Genomic DNA, 13,960 nt, shown 5'->3' with positions numbered 1-13,960 from the left:
AAGAGTCAAGTCGTAAGAGAGGCATCATTAAAAACATGACAATCACCAGTGGCAAACTATTTTCTGTACATATTCCCTTACATTTTACATGCATCTGTGGCACGGCAATAAAATATATTTAAATTTCCCTCCCACGAATCTTGTTTTTTTAGGTTGTTCAATACCAACTGTGCTTACGTTCTCTGACAATTAGTGGTGTTGAGCATCGTTTCATATGTCTGGTGGCCATCTGCAGGTCCTCCTTGGAGAAATGTCTGTTCGGGTCCTCTGTCCATTTTTAAATCATATTGTTTGTTTTTTGGTGTTAAGTTGGGTCATTTCCTTATATACTTTGAAGATTAACCCCTTACCGGATGTATCATTGGCGAATATCTCCTTCCATTCAGTGGGCTGTCTTTGTGTTTTGTTGGATTCCTTCACTGAGCAAAAGCTTTAGTTTGACATAGTCCCATTTATTTTCTTTTACTTTTGTTTCCCTGGCCTGTGGGGATATACCCAAAAATACTATTAAGAGTGAGCTCCAAGAGTCTACTGCCCGTGTTTTCTTCTAGGAATTTTATGGTTTCAGGTCTTACATTTTAGTCTTTAATCCATTTTGAGTTTATTCTTGTATATGGGTAACAAAGCGGCCTTTTCATGTTTTTGCCATGTATCCAGTTTTCCCAGTGCCATTTATTGAATAGACTGTCTTTACCCCATTGTATGCTCTTGCCTCCTTTGTCATAGGTTAATTGACCACATAGGCGAGGGTTTATCTGTGGGCTCTCCATTCTGTTCCATTGATTTATGTGTCTGTTTTTAATTCCAGTACCATGCTGTTTTGCTCATGACAACCTTGTATCAATAGTGTAATTCAACATCAGGTAGTGCGACACTTCCAACTTTTGATTTTTCACAATATTGCTTGGCTATTCAGGATCTTTTGCAGTTCCACACAAATATTAGGTTTAATTATTCTATTTCTGTGAAAAATGTTATTAGTATCTCGATAGGGATTGCATTGAATCTGTAGATCGCCTTTTGTAGTATGGACATTTTAATGATGTTAATTCCTCCTACCTACAAGTGTGGTATGTCCTTTCATGTATTTGAATGTTCTTAGTTTCTTTCTTCAATGTCTTAATAGTTTTCAGAGTACAGGTATTTTACCTCTTGGTTAAATCCATTCCTAGGTACTTTATTCTTTTTCATGTAACTATACATGGTTCTGTTTTCTTAATTTCACTTTCTGATAGTTTGAAATTGGTGTCTAAAATGCAACTGATATCTAAATACTGATTTCGCATGCCGATACACCACTGAATTCATTTATCAGGTCTAATGGTTTTTTGGTGGCATCTTTAAGATTCTGTATAGTATCTGTCATCTGCAAATGATGATAGTTTAACTCATTCCTTTCCGATTTGGATGCCTTTTATTTCTTTTTCTTATCCGATTTCTTTGGCTAGGATTTCCAATACCATGTTGGTTGCTTGTTGTGGCAAAAGTGGATATCCTTGTTTTATTCCTGATCGTAAAAGAACGTTTTCAGCTTTTCACTACTGACTGTTAGCTGTGGGTTTGTCATATGTAGCCTTTACTATGTTGAGGTGTGTATCTTCTCTCCCACTTTGGTGAGAGGGGTTGTTTTTTTTGTCATAACGGATGTTGGATTTTGTCAAACACTTTTTCTCATCTGTTGGTATGATCGTGTTTTTTTTTGTCCTACGTTTTGTTTATGTGGTGTGGCATGTTAGTTGATTTTCATACACCAAACCAGCCTGGCATCCCAGGAATCAGGCACACTTGATCATAATTCATGATCTTTATCGTGTATTGCTGAATTCAGTTTGCTAATGTTTTGTTTAGGATTCCTATGTCTATGTTCATCAGGGACATTGGCCTATGATTCTCTTGTTTGTGGTGTTTTTGTCTGGCTCTGGTGTGTGACCAGTTATTTTGAAGGAAGGATGCCTAAGAGGGCAAGCTGGGACCCAGAGGCGAAAGCAAAAATCCACTTTACCCTTTTGGGAACCAGCTACCATGTTGGAAGCACAGGCTGCACTACTCAGTGACAGGAAACCAACTACGTGGAGAAAAAGCCCCAGGACACGGACATCTGAGTGAGAGCATCTCCCCCATCTCAGCACCAAACTCCAAGGTGAATGCAAGCTCAAGAGCGACCGAGCCAATTCCAGTGTCACACACAACGGGAGGACCAACTTTTTGAGCACAGTCAACCCACAGGATCTTGAAGAGCAAGGATCATAAGTCTTTTGGCCACTAATATTTGGCATAATTTGCTACACAGCAAGATATAACTAAAAATGATGGTTTTTGTTTCCAACATTTGGTAGGGAAATCACTGAAGCCAAGAACAGTCTTCAACCATGATCTGTCTAAACCAAAGGTCCACTAAGCAAATCCATTCCTGAGTGAGGCTTAGCCCTCTTCTAGTGCTTTTCTTCTACAATCCTGCCTGCCTAGCCCACTGTGCCTCGATTCCCTCGTTAGGGTTCGGAAAACCACAGGTCCCAGCACATACGTCTTATGAGGATGAAATGAGTCAAAGTATGGAAGCACCAGGGGTAAATAGTGGCCTTGTAGGTGGTCCCTACAACAAGAGTCTGTACTGAGATCACAGAGGGAACTTCCCTGTCTGCCTATCACAGTTGCCCAGCTCCAGAGTAGACATGGTGTATGTAGGAGGTGACACAGTGAGAAAATGAACAGCCACTTCTTTTCGGCTCTGGGATGGTGGGAGGAGTAAACTGTCTAGAAGAGTTGTTCATTTCCCCCATATGTGCTTTGGTCTGGAGATGGGCTGCGTGGAAGGAACTGCTACAGCAGGTAAGTCAGGCGCTGAGGACGGGGCGCAGGGAGACTCCTGTTTTCCGCCTGTGTCTGGGATCTTGGGGGGAAGGTGCCTCTCGCTGCCCCACATCAGTGCGTGGCCCGGATGCAGAAAGGCAGAGGAGCGTGGTCAGGCAGAGGGAGGTGCAGCGAGCTCTCAGAGCTGCGTTCGGTGCTCGTTCGTGGCTGGGATGAGAGCCCCTCTGAGGGTCCACACGAAGCTTCCAGCTGGGTCCATCCTCAGCCAGGTGGTTTGTCAGGGAGGGGGTGGGAGACAGTAGAGGCTACATGGGGGACGGTCAAGATGGGACCAGTCTGGCAAGAGGAGTGTTAACCCAAACGAAGGGAGTTCTTACTTCATCACTGGGACATGGGACAGCCATGACCACGCAGACTAGCAAACACTCTCGGTAGCGCACCCTCAGGGGCCAGGGTGAGGCCGGCAGGTGGCCGGCCCCTGTGCCTCCCTGCCTCCCTGCCTCCCTGCCTCCCATCCTTGGATCCCCGCTAGTCAGACCTCCTTCCAACTTAGAGGAAGACACGGGGCAGTCGGAAAGGCTCAGTGAATGACGAAGCCTTGCAGAAAGACACAAGCTAATTGACTGTGTAAAAGTAAGCTTCATTCACTCTTCCATTGGTAAGTTTTCATTTTCCCACTAATTAATAGGGAGGTGAGGAAAGCCAGACATATTTTAACTGAATGAAATTTTACAAGGTGGCTTCGCTTGGAAGTAAGTATGTAAGTTTATGTTAGCATCTTTTTAATGTTAATTTCTTTATCTTAAAAACTGAAATATGAGGCACTGTACTATAGTATATCAAAAGGTGTTAAGGAAATATCCCTCTAAGTACAGTTTTATACTTGGCTTTGTTCATTCAACTCAGAAGAAAATTGCTGCTCTATTTCAGCCTGATTTATACCCAAATAATACTTTCCAGTGTTGTGGGCTCTTCCCGTGATTTTACTGCCAAATGTCCACCCGGAAAAAAGCAAAAGCCCTTTTAGTTTCCTAGAGGCGCCTGTTGCTTTTTCTTAGCTTCAATCACAGGCAATCAATTATGTTTCTGAGAATATTTGTATAAATTAGAGTGCTGTCTCACCTTGTCCTTATAGTGCAAATCACATTGACACCTCTGCCCACTTTTGCTTTGTAGCGAGAATTATACCACATTCATTGTCACCTCTCTTGGGTGGAAACATTTTTCACACAATATGTCACCCCTACCACATACATAAGAAAGACATCTTCCCATGCCTATCAGTGAATAAACCGTTACTTTGATTTAATACGCTGCTTCTTTCATCAAACACCCAACAAATTGTGTGGCTTGCAACTTACTTTGTGTCGCATGCATTATCATTCTTCCTCCTTTATGTGAGATGCGTTCTGGAAGCTCCTCCCACCTTTCAGAAACTCTGCACCTGTTACTGTTCCACTTAGCACGATAGTCTGCAGTCCCACCCATGCTGCTGCACCGAGCAGGGTTCCTTCTCTCTTTTTGCTGCAGAGTATCTCCTTGTATAAATGTGCTGCTTTTTTTTTTCATCCACTCATTTACTCATGGGTACTTAGGCTGCTTCCAAATCTTGGCTATTGTAAATAGCGCTGCCGTGAACATGGGGGTGCATGATTCTTTAGAATTGGTGTTTTGGGGTTTTTCAGGTATATGCCATATGATCTTGCTTATGAGAGGAATGGATGAACAAAAGAAACTAATGAGCAAAAGAGAACCAGAGGCACCGAATCCTGGAACAAACGGACAGCTGTTAGAGTGGGGGGCAGGGGCTGATTCAGAGACAGTGAAGGGATCAGTCAGAAATATATATGAAGGACCCACGGACTTGGACAGTGGTGTGGGGATTGACTGTGGAAGTGGGGGGCAGGCTGGGTGGCGGGGGGCAAAGGGGGAAAGTTGGGATGACTGTAATAGCATAAACAATAAAATATTTTTTTTGAAAGAGAAAATCAGGCCTGGCTGGAGTAGCTCAGTGGATTGAGCGCAGGCTGCGAACCAAAGTGTTGCAGGTTTGATTCCCAGTCAGTGTACATGCCTGAGTTGCAGGCCATGACCCCCAGCAATCACAGATTGATGTTTCTCTCTCTTTCTCCCTCCCTTCCCTCTCTAAAAATAAATAAATAAATAAAATCTTAAAAAAAAAAGAAAAAGAAAATCACCTTTTAGAACCAAAGTTGCTTTTAAATATTCAAATTTATTTACCATATAACATCTACCAGGCAAAAAATAGTAAGAATTAGAAGCTTCTTTCATTAATAGTTCTAGTTAATGAAAATAATAATGCTGATATTTAAGAAAAATATGAAACACAATACCAAGATTTCCTTGTCTAATGTCCCAATCTTGAATTGAACAATTTGTGTGTGTGTGTGTGTGTGTGTGTGTGTGTGTGTGTGTGTGTGAAGTTATTACCGGTTTTGTAAGTGCCTGAGTTCAGTTTCCAAGTTTTCATTTGCTTCTTTCTGGTCATCCAGCGACCTCTGGAGCTTACGTATCTGATTCAGGGCATCATTGAGCTGAAAACAAAGGAGGAAATGCTTGACTTAAAATGACTGAAAATCCTTTTAAAAACAAGGCCTGTTTTTTGCATGGTACATTCTTATGCACAAGTTTCTTTTATGTCTGTGCATGAATACATGGGAATATTCATTTGTTTTTTCACAATAGAAGTCATGCACAAATTCGCTAATAAAATGAGCATCTGCATGGACTCTGGAATGTTCGACAGCATCTTCTCTCTCCAGGCACTCTTCCCCCGTTTCAGCCCTGCCCCTCCGCCTGAGTCGCAGTCCGCGACCCTGAGCTCATTATCCCCAAGATTTGGGGACTGTCACAAGCCTTGAGAGTTGGAATGGCGGGTGCCTGTCTGCAAGGTGCTCTGTCAGCTCTGGTTCACACACAACATCACGTTTCTGGAAATGCAAACTTAAGCATGCACGGTGGCTTACTCTGCACACGCTGAGGTCTTGGCTGTGAACTGCCCTCCCCAGGAAAAAAAAAATATCTTTACTGTGTCCTCCAATTTAATCATTAATGCTAATATTTTTTAAGTGTTCTAATTAAGTTCCCAAAGTATTTTCTTCTTAGCCGGCGTGGAGGTTTAATGGGTTAGGATTAGATAGTTTTCCTGTCTTCTCTTCCTCACAATTATTTCTAGCCACTGGATTCATCCAATCGAATATTTCAAAATCTTATGGAAATTGACAGAAGTTTGCAAATTTCAAGCCTCAAGACAAAATTCTTGCCTCTCCAAGTAGCTTGCTGTCCTATGGCACTACGGTAGAATAAACCTAATTTTAGTATCTAACACAATCGTAAGGGTAATAAAATTGTTCTTATTGTGCAAAAAGTCAAACTCTTGCTACAGATGAAAACTGACTTCAATCCCCTGATCTCTGGGGCAGTGTTTTCCAACTTATATCACTTTAAGCATGAGGAAGAACATATAAAGTTAGGTAGGTGCTATTATTTTTCAGGGAGGAAAAAAACACAATTTTTCTTCATCCACACGAGAAGTAACACCTTTCTATAAACCCTGTCATCGATTGTTTGTGGTGTGGCATAAACACTTTGTTCAAGTATGTCAAAATTAACACCCAACTATTCATTTATTCCTGAATTTCAAACAAACATTTTAGTAATACTCATATTTTGTTGACAGCTGCAATTCCCATGTTCATATGCAACTACTAGATTACTTTTATTCACAGTGTCCAAGTTTGCTTTCCTAGTTTCAACGTTCATTCACCCTCATCAGACCTGTGCGGGTCTCTGCAGACCTCACTTTTCTTTGTTCCCACTTCGCATTGGGAAGCTTATGCATTTCTCTAGTTATGTTTTTGCATTTGTTCATGTAACATACATTGTTAATGAATTAGGCTCATGTTTCATTTTAATCATTGTGTTACCCGAAATTATTCAAATCAGTAGAATGCTATTTTACTAATGTTACCAAAGGATTGATTAGAGTGCAATCATATCCTATACATTACATAAAAGGTCTTATGAAATTTCAGTATGCTTAGTATATGAATTTTTGCTTCTTGGATATACCCTTGATATTTTTATTATTTGGGGGAGTCAGAGTATGCAACATTTATGCCTCATTAAAGATAAATTTTAAGAAATATTTTAATTTCCTTATATATGATCAAGATAGAAATTAAAACAATAAAGTAATAGGCTAGTAATGTTTGACAATATTATTCTGGAAACTCCTATTATTTTGCATTTTATCTTCTTTCCTAAATATCTACTTGGAAAAAAACACACTCTTATTTGGCATCACAGTGTCAGTTCCAAGGGGAGTTCCTAAATGATATTTATGAATAGTGGTATTTTTACCATTTTTCTTCAATTTATAAATTTTTGGCTTCTATGCTATCATTTTGGGCTTCAATATATAGACACAACTGTGGGGTATATGATAACTCCTTGAAGCGCTTACTCACAGACAGGTACTGGTACATATTTAAGGAATACTGTGTTCTAACTACATAAAAAACATTAGAGTTTGAATAGAGTACAACACTGTAATAAATAAAACTCTATTATACTCAAAAGTGGAGTAATTAGAGAATATAAATTTGGCAATGTATCTTGGGGATGTATACCAAAAGTCTTAACATTGATGTTTTTTAATTCCTTATGTATTGAAATGTCTGAAAAAATAATATCAGAAACACCTACAAGCTCTTGTATAATTTCTTTTAGTATAATCATGAAAAAGTCAAATTGACCTTAATGGTTACTGAAAGGATTATATTTAAGTACAGTGCACCAGTCTGATAGAACATTCTGCAGACCTTAAAATGTTTATTTAGCTTTCATAATGCTACTTGATGTCATTTGAGTTTTAAAAAATTCCTTACAACATTGCGAGTACCACATAACATTTCTTATGTAAAATGATTTTAAAAAATAATACCCAAATACTGGCTGAGCTTTTTAGACACTGATATTTTCTAAATCTACGCCAAGCTTTTATACACTTTACAATGAAAGATAAGTGTACTTTGAAACTTATTTTAAGCAAAGTTTAAGTGCTTTAAAAACTTCCCAAGGTACGGATGATGGTTTGGTGGGTCCCTGGGGAGCTCAAGAGCATTTGAGGTCACCAGGCTCCTCCGGGGTGCTGCTGCCACTGGCCCTTGGGACGCACTGCGGGTAGAAGTCCGTGCAGTGACCCCGGCCTGGAGGATGGCATTTTCCTTGGGTGCGCCATCCTACCTGCCACTCAGCTTTCTCTGCTTGTCCGGCTAAATTATGGTAGCCATTTTTTGGCTGTAGCTCTCCCCAGATATCTCAGTGACTCATTTTCTTCCACATCTTTTATGTACTTACTCACATCTGAGGCCAAATACCATATTTAATACTGGGATCTGCCCCCAAAGCAAGACCACTGATGCATTTGCTAACAGTTGTGTGGTTTATATATGAGCTGTCCCGGTCTTTCTCCACTGCAATGCAAGTTCCATGCTTAAGGGATAAACATTTTATTCATCTGTGGATTTCAGGTGCTTGCAATAGTGTTTGCATGTTTTTAACAAAAAGAAAAAATGGATGCTGGATAGGCTAAAGCAACAGATGTCCTTCCACTGTGTTAAAATTTTTTGGCCGAGGAAGGAGGGCGTAATTTTTAAAGCTCTGTATCAGTAGCACCCTGCAACATTTATATGCCAGATAAAACCAGTTCAGTATTTACAGGGAGTACAGAATAATTGCTTTGTTCCTGTTACTGCTCTGGTAAGGCCCCAGGCAGTCTGGCTAGAATCTGAGTGGACTGCCAAAAATTTATGATTCTAGAAAAATATATTGAAACTATATCTTATCGTCTGATCAAGGTGGCAATATAACAAGGTCCCAGCCAAAGTCTTAAGACTTGGTGGCGTGGAGGCAATGACTTCAGCTAAAAAGAAGCTGCGATTCCTGATAAATATTTTTCTATCATCAAACAAATAAGAAAAAAAAAATGAAACATAGAAAAGACTAGAAAAGCATGTGAGTTGCGGCAAACAGCAGGGTATGATTTGTATCATAAATCGAACCGGAAACCGTTGATAATCGGTTTTCATGTATCTTTCCATGAGCAACTGGCCAGGACCGATTTCTGTCCCAGAAACTGAGGTGCCATGGCCAGCGCCGGGCGTTCTGGCAAGTCCTTCTGGCCCGTCTGCTCCGATTCCGCCTCAGGGCACCCGCAGTCGGTGTCTTTATCACCGGTCCAGCTTGCAGCGTAATTAAGCTAATGAGGGGCGATGGCACGAATCCAGGTGCGCTTCCTGCTCACAAAGCCCCTAAGCCCGACCCACGCCACGCAGAGCCCTTGTGAGAGAGGAGGGGCGCGGCGACTCGTCCACTTCGGATAATGAAGACGAACCTTCGGACAGAGATTTATCATTGGAACTGAAATATTCTAGACTTATCAAGGATTGCACCGCGATGTGCTCTTCCCCTGGAAAAAAGTCCGCAGAGTCAACCAGAACCCCTTACGGACATTTCTCGGAGATGGGAAATGGTAGCTTTTTGAGGAATTTGCTAAGTATATAGTTTGTGTTACAGGATTATATGTATTTTTTTAATATTTTATTTTCCTACATTCTTTTTTTAAAGATTTTATTTATTTATTTTTAGAGAGGGGAGGGAGGGAGAAAGAGAGAGAGAGAGAGAAACATCAATGTGTGGTCACTGGGGGCCGTGGCCTGCAACCCAGGCGTGTGCCCTGACTGGGAATCGAACCTGTGACACTTTGGTTCACAGCCCACACTCAATCCACTGAGCTACGCCAGCCAGGGCTAGGATTATATGTATTTTTCAATGTTGTAATAATTATGTCTTTAATGATGACATCTTATTTCCTACCTACATAGAAATACTTGGATGAGTTAAATTCAACAATTCCAAGTAATTATTACTAAGGTATTAAAAATTAAAATGTGATTTTATTTCAACAGAATATAAAATACCCTGTGGTCTTGTAACCTGTCATGGTGAGTGTGATTTACTAAACTTATTTATTAGTTTCCATACAGGCCTCAAATATATCCTTGAACTTCAAGATTTCGTGAAACTGGCTGCTAAATTTCTATTGACTATTTTCCATCTAAAGTAAGTAGCATCATTGCCCACTGGACAGTTGTTAAAATGTTTAAGAAATGTTAAAGAAGCTAGCACTGAATACCTGTATTGCTGATAATTCATTGACCTTTGAGGTGTATAAACTGTAACTTTTCTATGAGCTAAGGTAGCAATGCAATTGTTGTAGATATAGGGTTAATGAAAATAATGTGACTATACCTCAGCTGAATAACTCAAACAGTGCATTGCATTCTTTAGTGCAAAAGCGCAAAACATTGGCTTACAAGTGAATTGATTAAAGTGGGTAATTCTATATGGAATAACACAGGTTCAGATTTGAGAGATTCCCATTTTGGGAAAACTATATATATTTTGGAAACAAAGGCAGTTTGCTTTAGGTTCTATTCCTTACAGTGAATGGAATGATGAAAATTACATTCCCAATGACATGAACCAATTGTTTTCCCAAAGTGTTTCCCGTCGCCTTAGTAACCTAAAACCAGAATAACTTTCCCAGGGGCTGTGCTTTGGTGTTAGTGTCGCTTTCTGTTTGTGAACACACGCGGGTGAATCTGTGGTAGAGCTCAACTCTCTTAGCCAAAAGGAAAAAAGTATGAAAACGAGAATAAAAGAATTAGAAAAAACACATTTGGAGACCTGACACATCCTAATTTTAATGCTTACTATAAATCTGTGGAATTCAAGGCGATGCTTTACTGGCAGAAGAATAAATATTTAGGTCAATGGAATAAAACTGTGTCCAGAGTCCAGAAAGAAACTATTACCTTGATGGGCAACAGGATTTTGGCATGGGTGCCAATGTATTCCAGTAAGAAAAGGATAATCTTCTGAATAAAAAACCTTGGGACAACTAGATATCCAAACGCAAAAGATTGAGGTTGAGTGCCTGCCTCACACCTCATTTATTAAAAACCAACTCAAAATGGGGCACAGACCTAAATATAAGAGCTAAAGCTGTAAAACTCTTAGAGGAAAACACAGAAGTAAATCCTCGTGGCATTGAATTAGGCAATGTTTTTTATACACGATACCAAAACAACAAACAATGACAAAAATTAATAATTTAGATGAAGTCTAATTTAAATTTTATGCTCCAAATACAGCTGTCAAAAAGCTGAAAAGACAGTGTATGTAATGAGAAAAAATACTTGTAAATCATGTATCTGAGGAGGGGTTTGTAGGTAGAATATACAAAAGACAACTCAGAAATTAAAAAAAAAAAATAAAACAAATACCCCAGTGAAAAATGGGCAAAGGATCTACATATATATTTTTTAAGAAAATATAAAAATGGCCAATGATACATGAAAACACGATCAACACCGTAAGTCATTGGGAAAATAAAATTAAAACCACAATGTGAGATCACTTCACCCCACAATGACGATATCATGACAAGGTGAACACCAACAAGTCTCGGTGAGAATGTGGGCAAACCAGAACCTTCAGACATTGCTTGTGAGATTCTAAGACGTTGTAGCCACTTTAGACAACAGTTTAGTGGCCCTTGAAATCATACATCTATACAAAAATTTATTCAGCATTATTCACAACAGTCAAAAAGTGAAAACAACGCAAATACCAACAGGCTGAAGAATGAAGAAAAACTGTGGCATATCCGTTCAGTGGTATATAATTTGGCTATAAAAAGAAGGAAGTGTTGTTCCATACCACAATATGGATGGGCCATGAAAACCTGATACTAAGTACAAGAAGCCAGTCACAAAAGACCAGATAATCTACGACCCCATTTCTATGAGATGTCCACAGTAGGTAGCTCCATAGACACAGGAAGCGGTACTTGTCAAGTGCTGAGGGTAAAGGGAGAATGGGGGATGACCACTAAAAGACATGTAGTTTCTTTTGGGGACTGTGAAAATGTTTCCAAATTGAATTTTAGTGATTATTGCACAATTCTGTTATTTTACTGAAAACCACAGAATTAACTTGAACACTTTAAATGAGTGAATTGTATGATAGGTGAATTAGATCTCAATAAAGATGTTAATAATAAAAGTAAATGTGGCAGGCATTTCCATCGCTTTCATGTATATATTAAGCCAAATAAAAATCGATTCTTTTGTAGATACCCTAGAATTAAGTCAAGTGGATATATCCAGTGATTCCAAAGTTCTTATGAATGTTGCCTTAAACAATTACATCACTTGAATCTAGAATATTTCATTGCTTTCTCTCTATAGTGAACTTCTAAATACTTTTAAAGACATGGATGGCTAAATGGACAACAATGCCTTAATAAGTCTAAAAAATATTGGCATTAGTTTAAAAGGTATTAACCTAGAAAATCTTAAATGATGGATAACAACGCATTCTATTAAACAGCTTATTCCAGCTCAAGAGCCTTTTCCTTTTCAATAACAAACCAGCCTCCTGACCAGAGGAAGCGAAACACTTGACATCCTACAATGCTGGCAGCTCTTAATTTGTGCCCTGAGGGACTAATGCTGAGAATTTGTTCAGGGTGCCATAGCAACTGCAGAATCAACGCTCTGATGTTATGGGTATTATGTGGCAAATTTGTAGCTGAGAGAATACTCAAAGATTCCATCGGATCACATGGGGCAGCAGTATTACAACTGTTCATGGTGTGGCATCTTGATAAGGAACACTTAATTGGTGTTAATTTCCTCCAAAGGGAAGACAGCTACAGGGCATCTCTTTCTACGAGTAGAATATTCTCATCAAGATGTGTGACAAAAAGTTCAGGGTGTTTAACTTGTAAACAGTGTCTCACAAGGGTTTTGATGTGGATCTTAAGACCGACTTCAAGTTGCATTAACCTGAGTAATACGCTAAAGGGTGTGTGTGGAGAATAACAATTGTCGTCTACCATCAGAGGAAGACAAAGCGTTGTCAAATAATATTAATTTCCATGACAACCGCACTTGTATTTGATCATCATATGACATACACGTTTCCCACTTTCCTCTCTGAAAAACTGGAGAAATAATAAGGTACCCAGGGAACAAACCACCCTTCCTTCTCTCTTTTATGTTACTCAATTAACATACAACAGATGTCTGCCTTCAGAAGGAAGCTCTGGGGGAGAGAGCACTGGGCCGCGTGCCTCTTTGCCTTCGGATACTGGAATGGATTCCAGCTCCGTGAAACCCCGTGGAAGCAGTGCAACTGCCATTCCTGTCCCAAATTTCTGTCTGTGACCACATGTCGCGAACCGCCAGGCTTCATCTCCAGTTCCTGTTGCATCGGTATAAAAATCCAGTTACTTTTCATTATTTTAAACAAAGAGAAAGGAAAGAAAGTGCAGGGGGGGAAAAAAAACCCAGCACACTGAAGTGGGATTAAAAATTAAAAATTCTCTGAAAGGAATTTAAACACGATGAACAAGAGAATTCGGTAAAATAACGACTCTCATTTACTGACTAGCACGTGGTTTGGAAAGTCTCACTCAGCGCTCTGTGCTCGAGCGGTTCACGCAGTTACCAGGACAGTGCCTGGCGCAGCGGGGGCCGTCTGCAGAAGCGACAGTCCAGTGAAGGGCCACGTGACCGGCATCCCCCCAAAAAAGCAAATTAGGCAAGAATGGAATCTTTACAAACCAGTACATACTCTTGGTTAATTTATTACAAGTAAGGCTCAAGTTGTTCTTTAAACAACAATTAGATATCGCAAGTTAGGAAGAGGGATTTTTTTTAAATAAATAATTTTCTTTCAAAATAAAATTCATGTGAAGAGTCAGTATACAAGAAACAGAAAAGGGTGTTTTACACATAAGCAGAATGTAAGAAGCAATACAGTAAGAAGCACAAATTATGTGAAGGGAAAAATGGTGATAACTTTTCACTGACTTACAAACTAAAAAACTGTGCTTCATTTCCCACAGAGGATTGAGAAGAGAGGCCCTGAGTCTCTAAAATGGACAATACTGATAAAAGGGATGATACATGACAACCAAAGAAATGTTTCCCTCTACAGTACAAGTATCTTTCTGGGCTACAATGTCCCATAATCACAAAACATACGCAGGGAC

At 39.6% G+C, this 13,960-nt stretch overlaps 1 protein-coding gene across 2 annotated transcripts in view; it reads right to left on the bottom strand.

Moving 5' to 3' along the window:
- Positions 1-13,960, bottom strand: part of CCDC102B (coiled-coil domain containing 102B) — a 147,395-nt gene that overhangs the window by 20,426 nt on the left and 113,009 nt on the right. The window contains exon 8 of one of the 2 annotated variants that reach the window (XM_045850181.1): positions 5,263-5,366. In XM_045850181.1, coding sequence (XP_045706137.1) covers positions 5,263-5,366 — 104 coding nt within the window. Of the gene's footprint in view, positions 1-5,038; positions 5,367-13,960 lie in introns of those variants that run through there. The other variant, XM_045850182.1, reaches the window with a different exon arrangement.

This window comes from Phyllostomus hastatus, unplaced genomic scaffold (assembly GCF_019186645.2).
Source record: "Phyllostomus hastatus isolate PE091 unplaced genomic scaffold, TTU_PhHast_1.1 phas_contig_80, whole genome shotgun sequence".
Lineage (NCBI taxonomy): Eukaryota > Metazoa > Chordata > Mammalia > Chiroptera > Phyllostomidae > Phyllostomus > Phyllostomus hastatus.
Note: the sequence above shows the minus strand (reverse complement) of the source record. Positions and strands in the feature narration are given on the sequence as shown.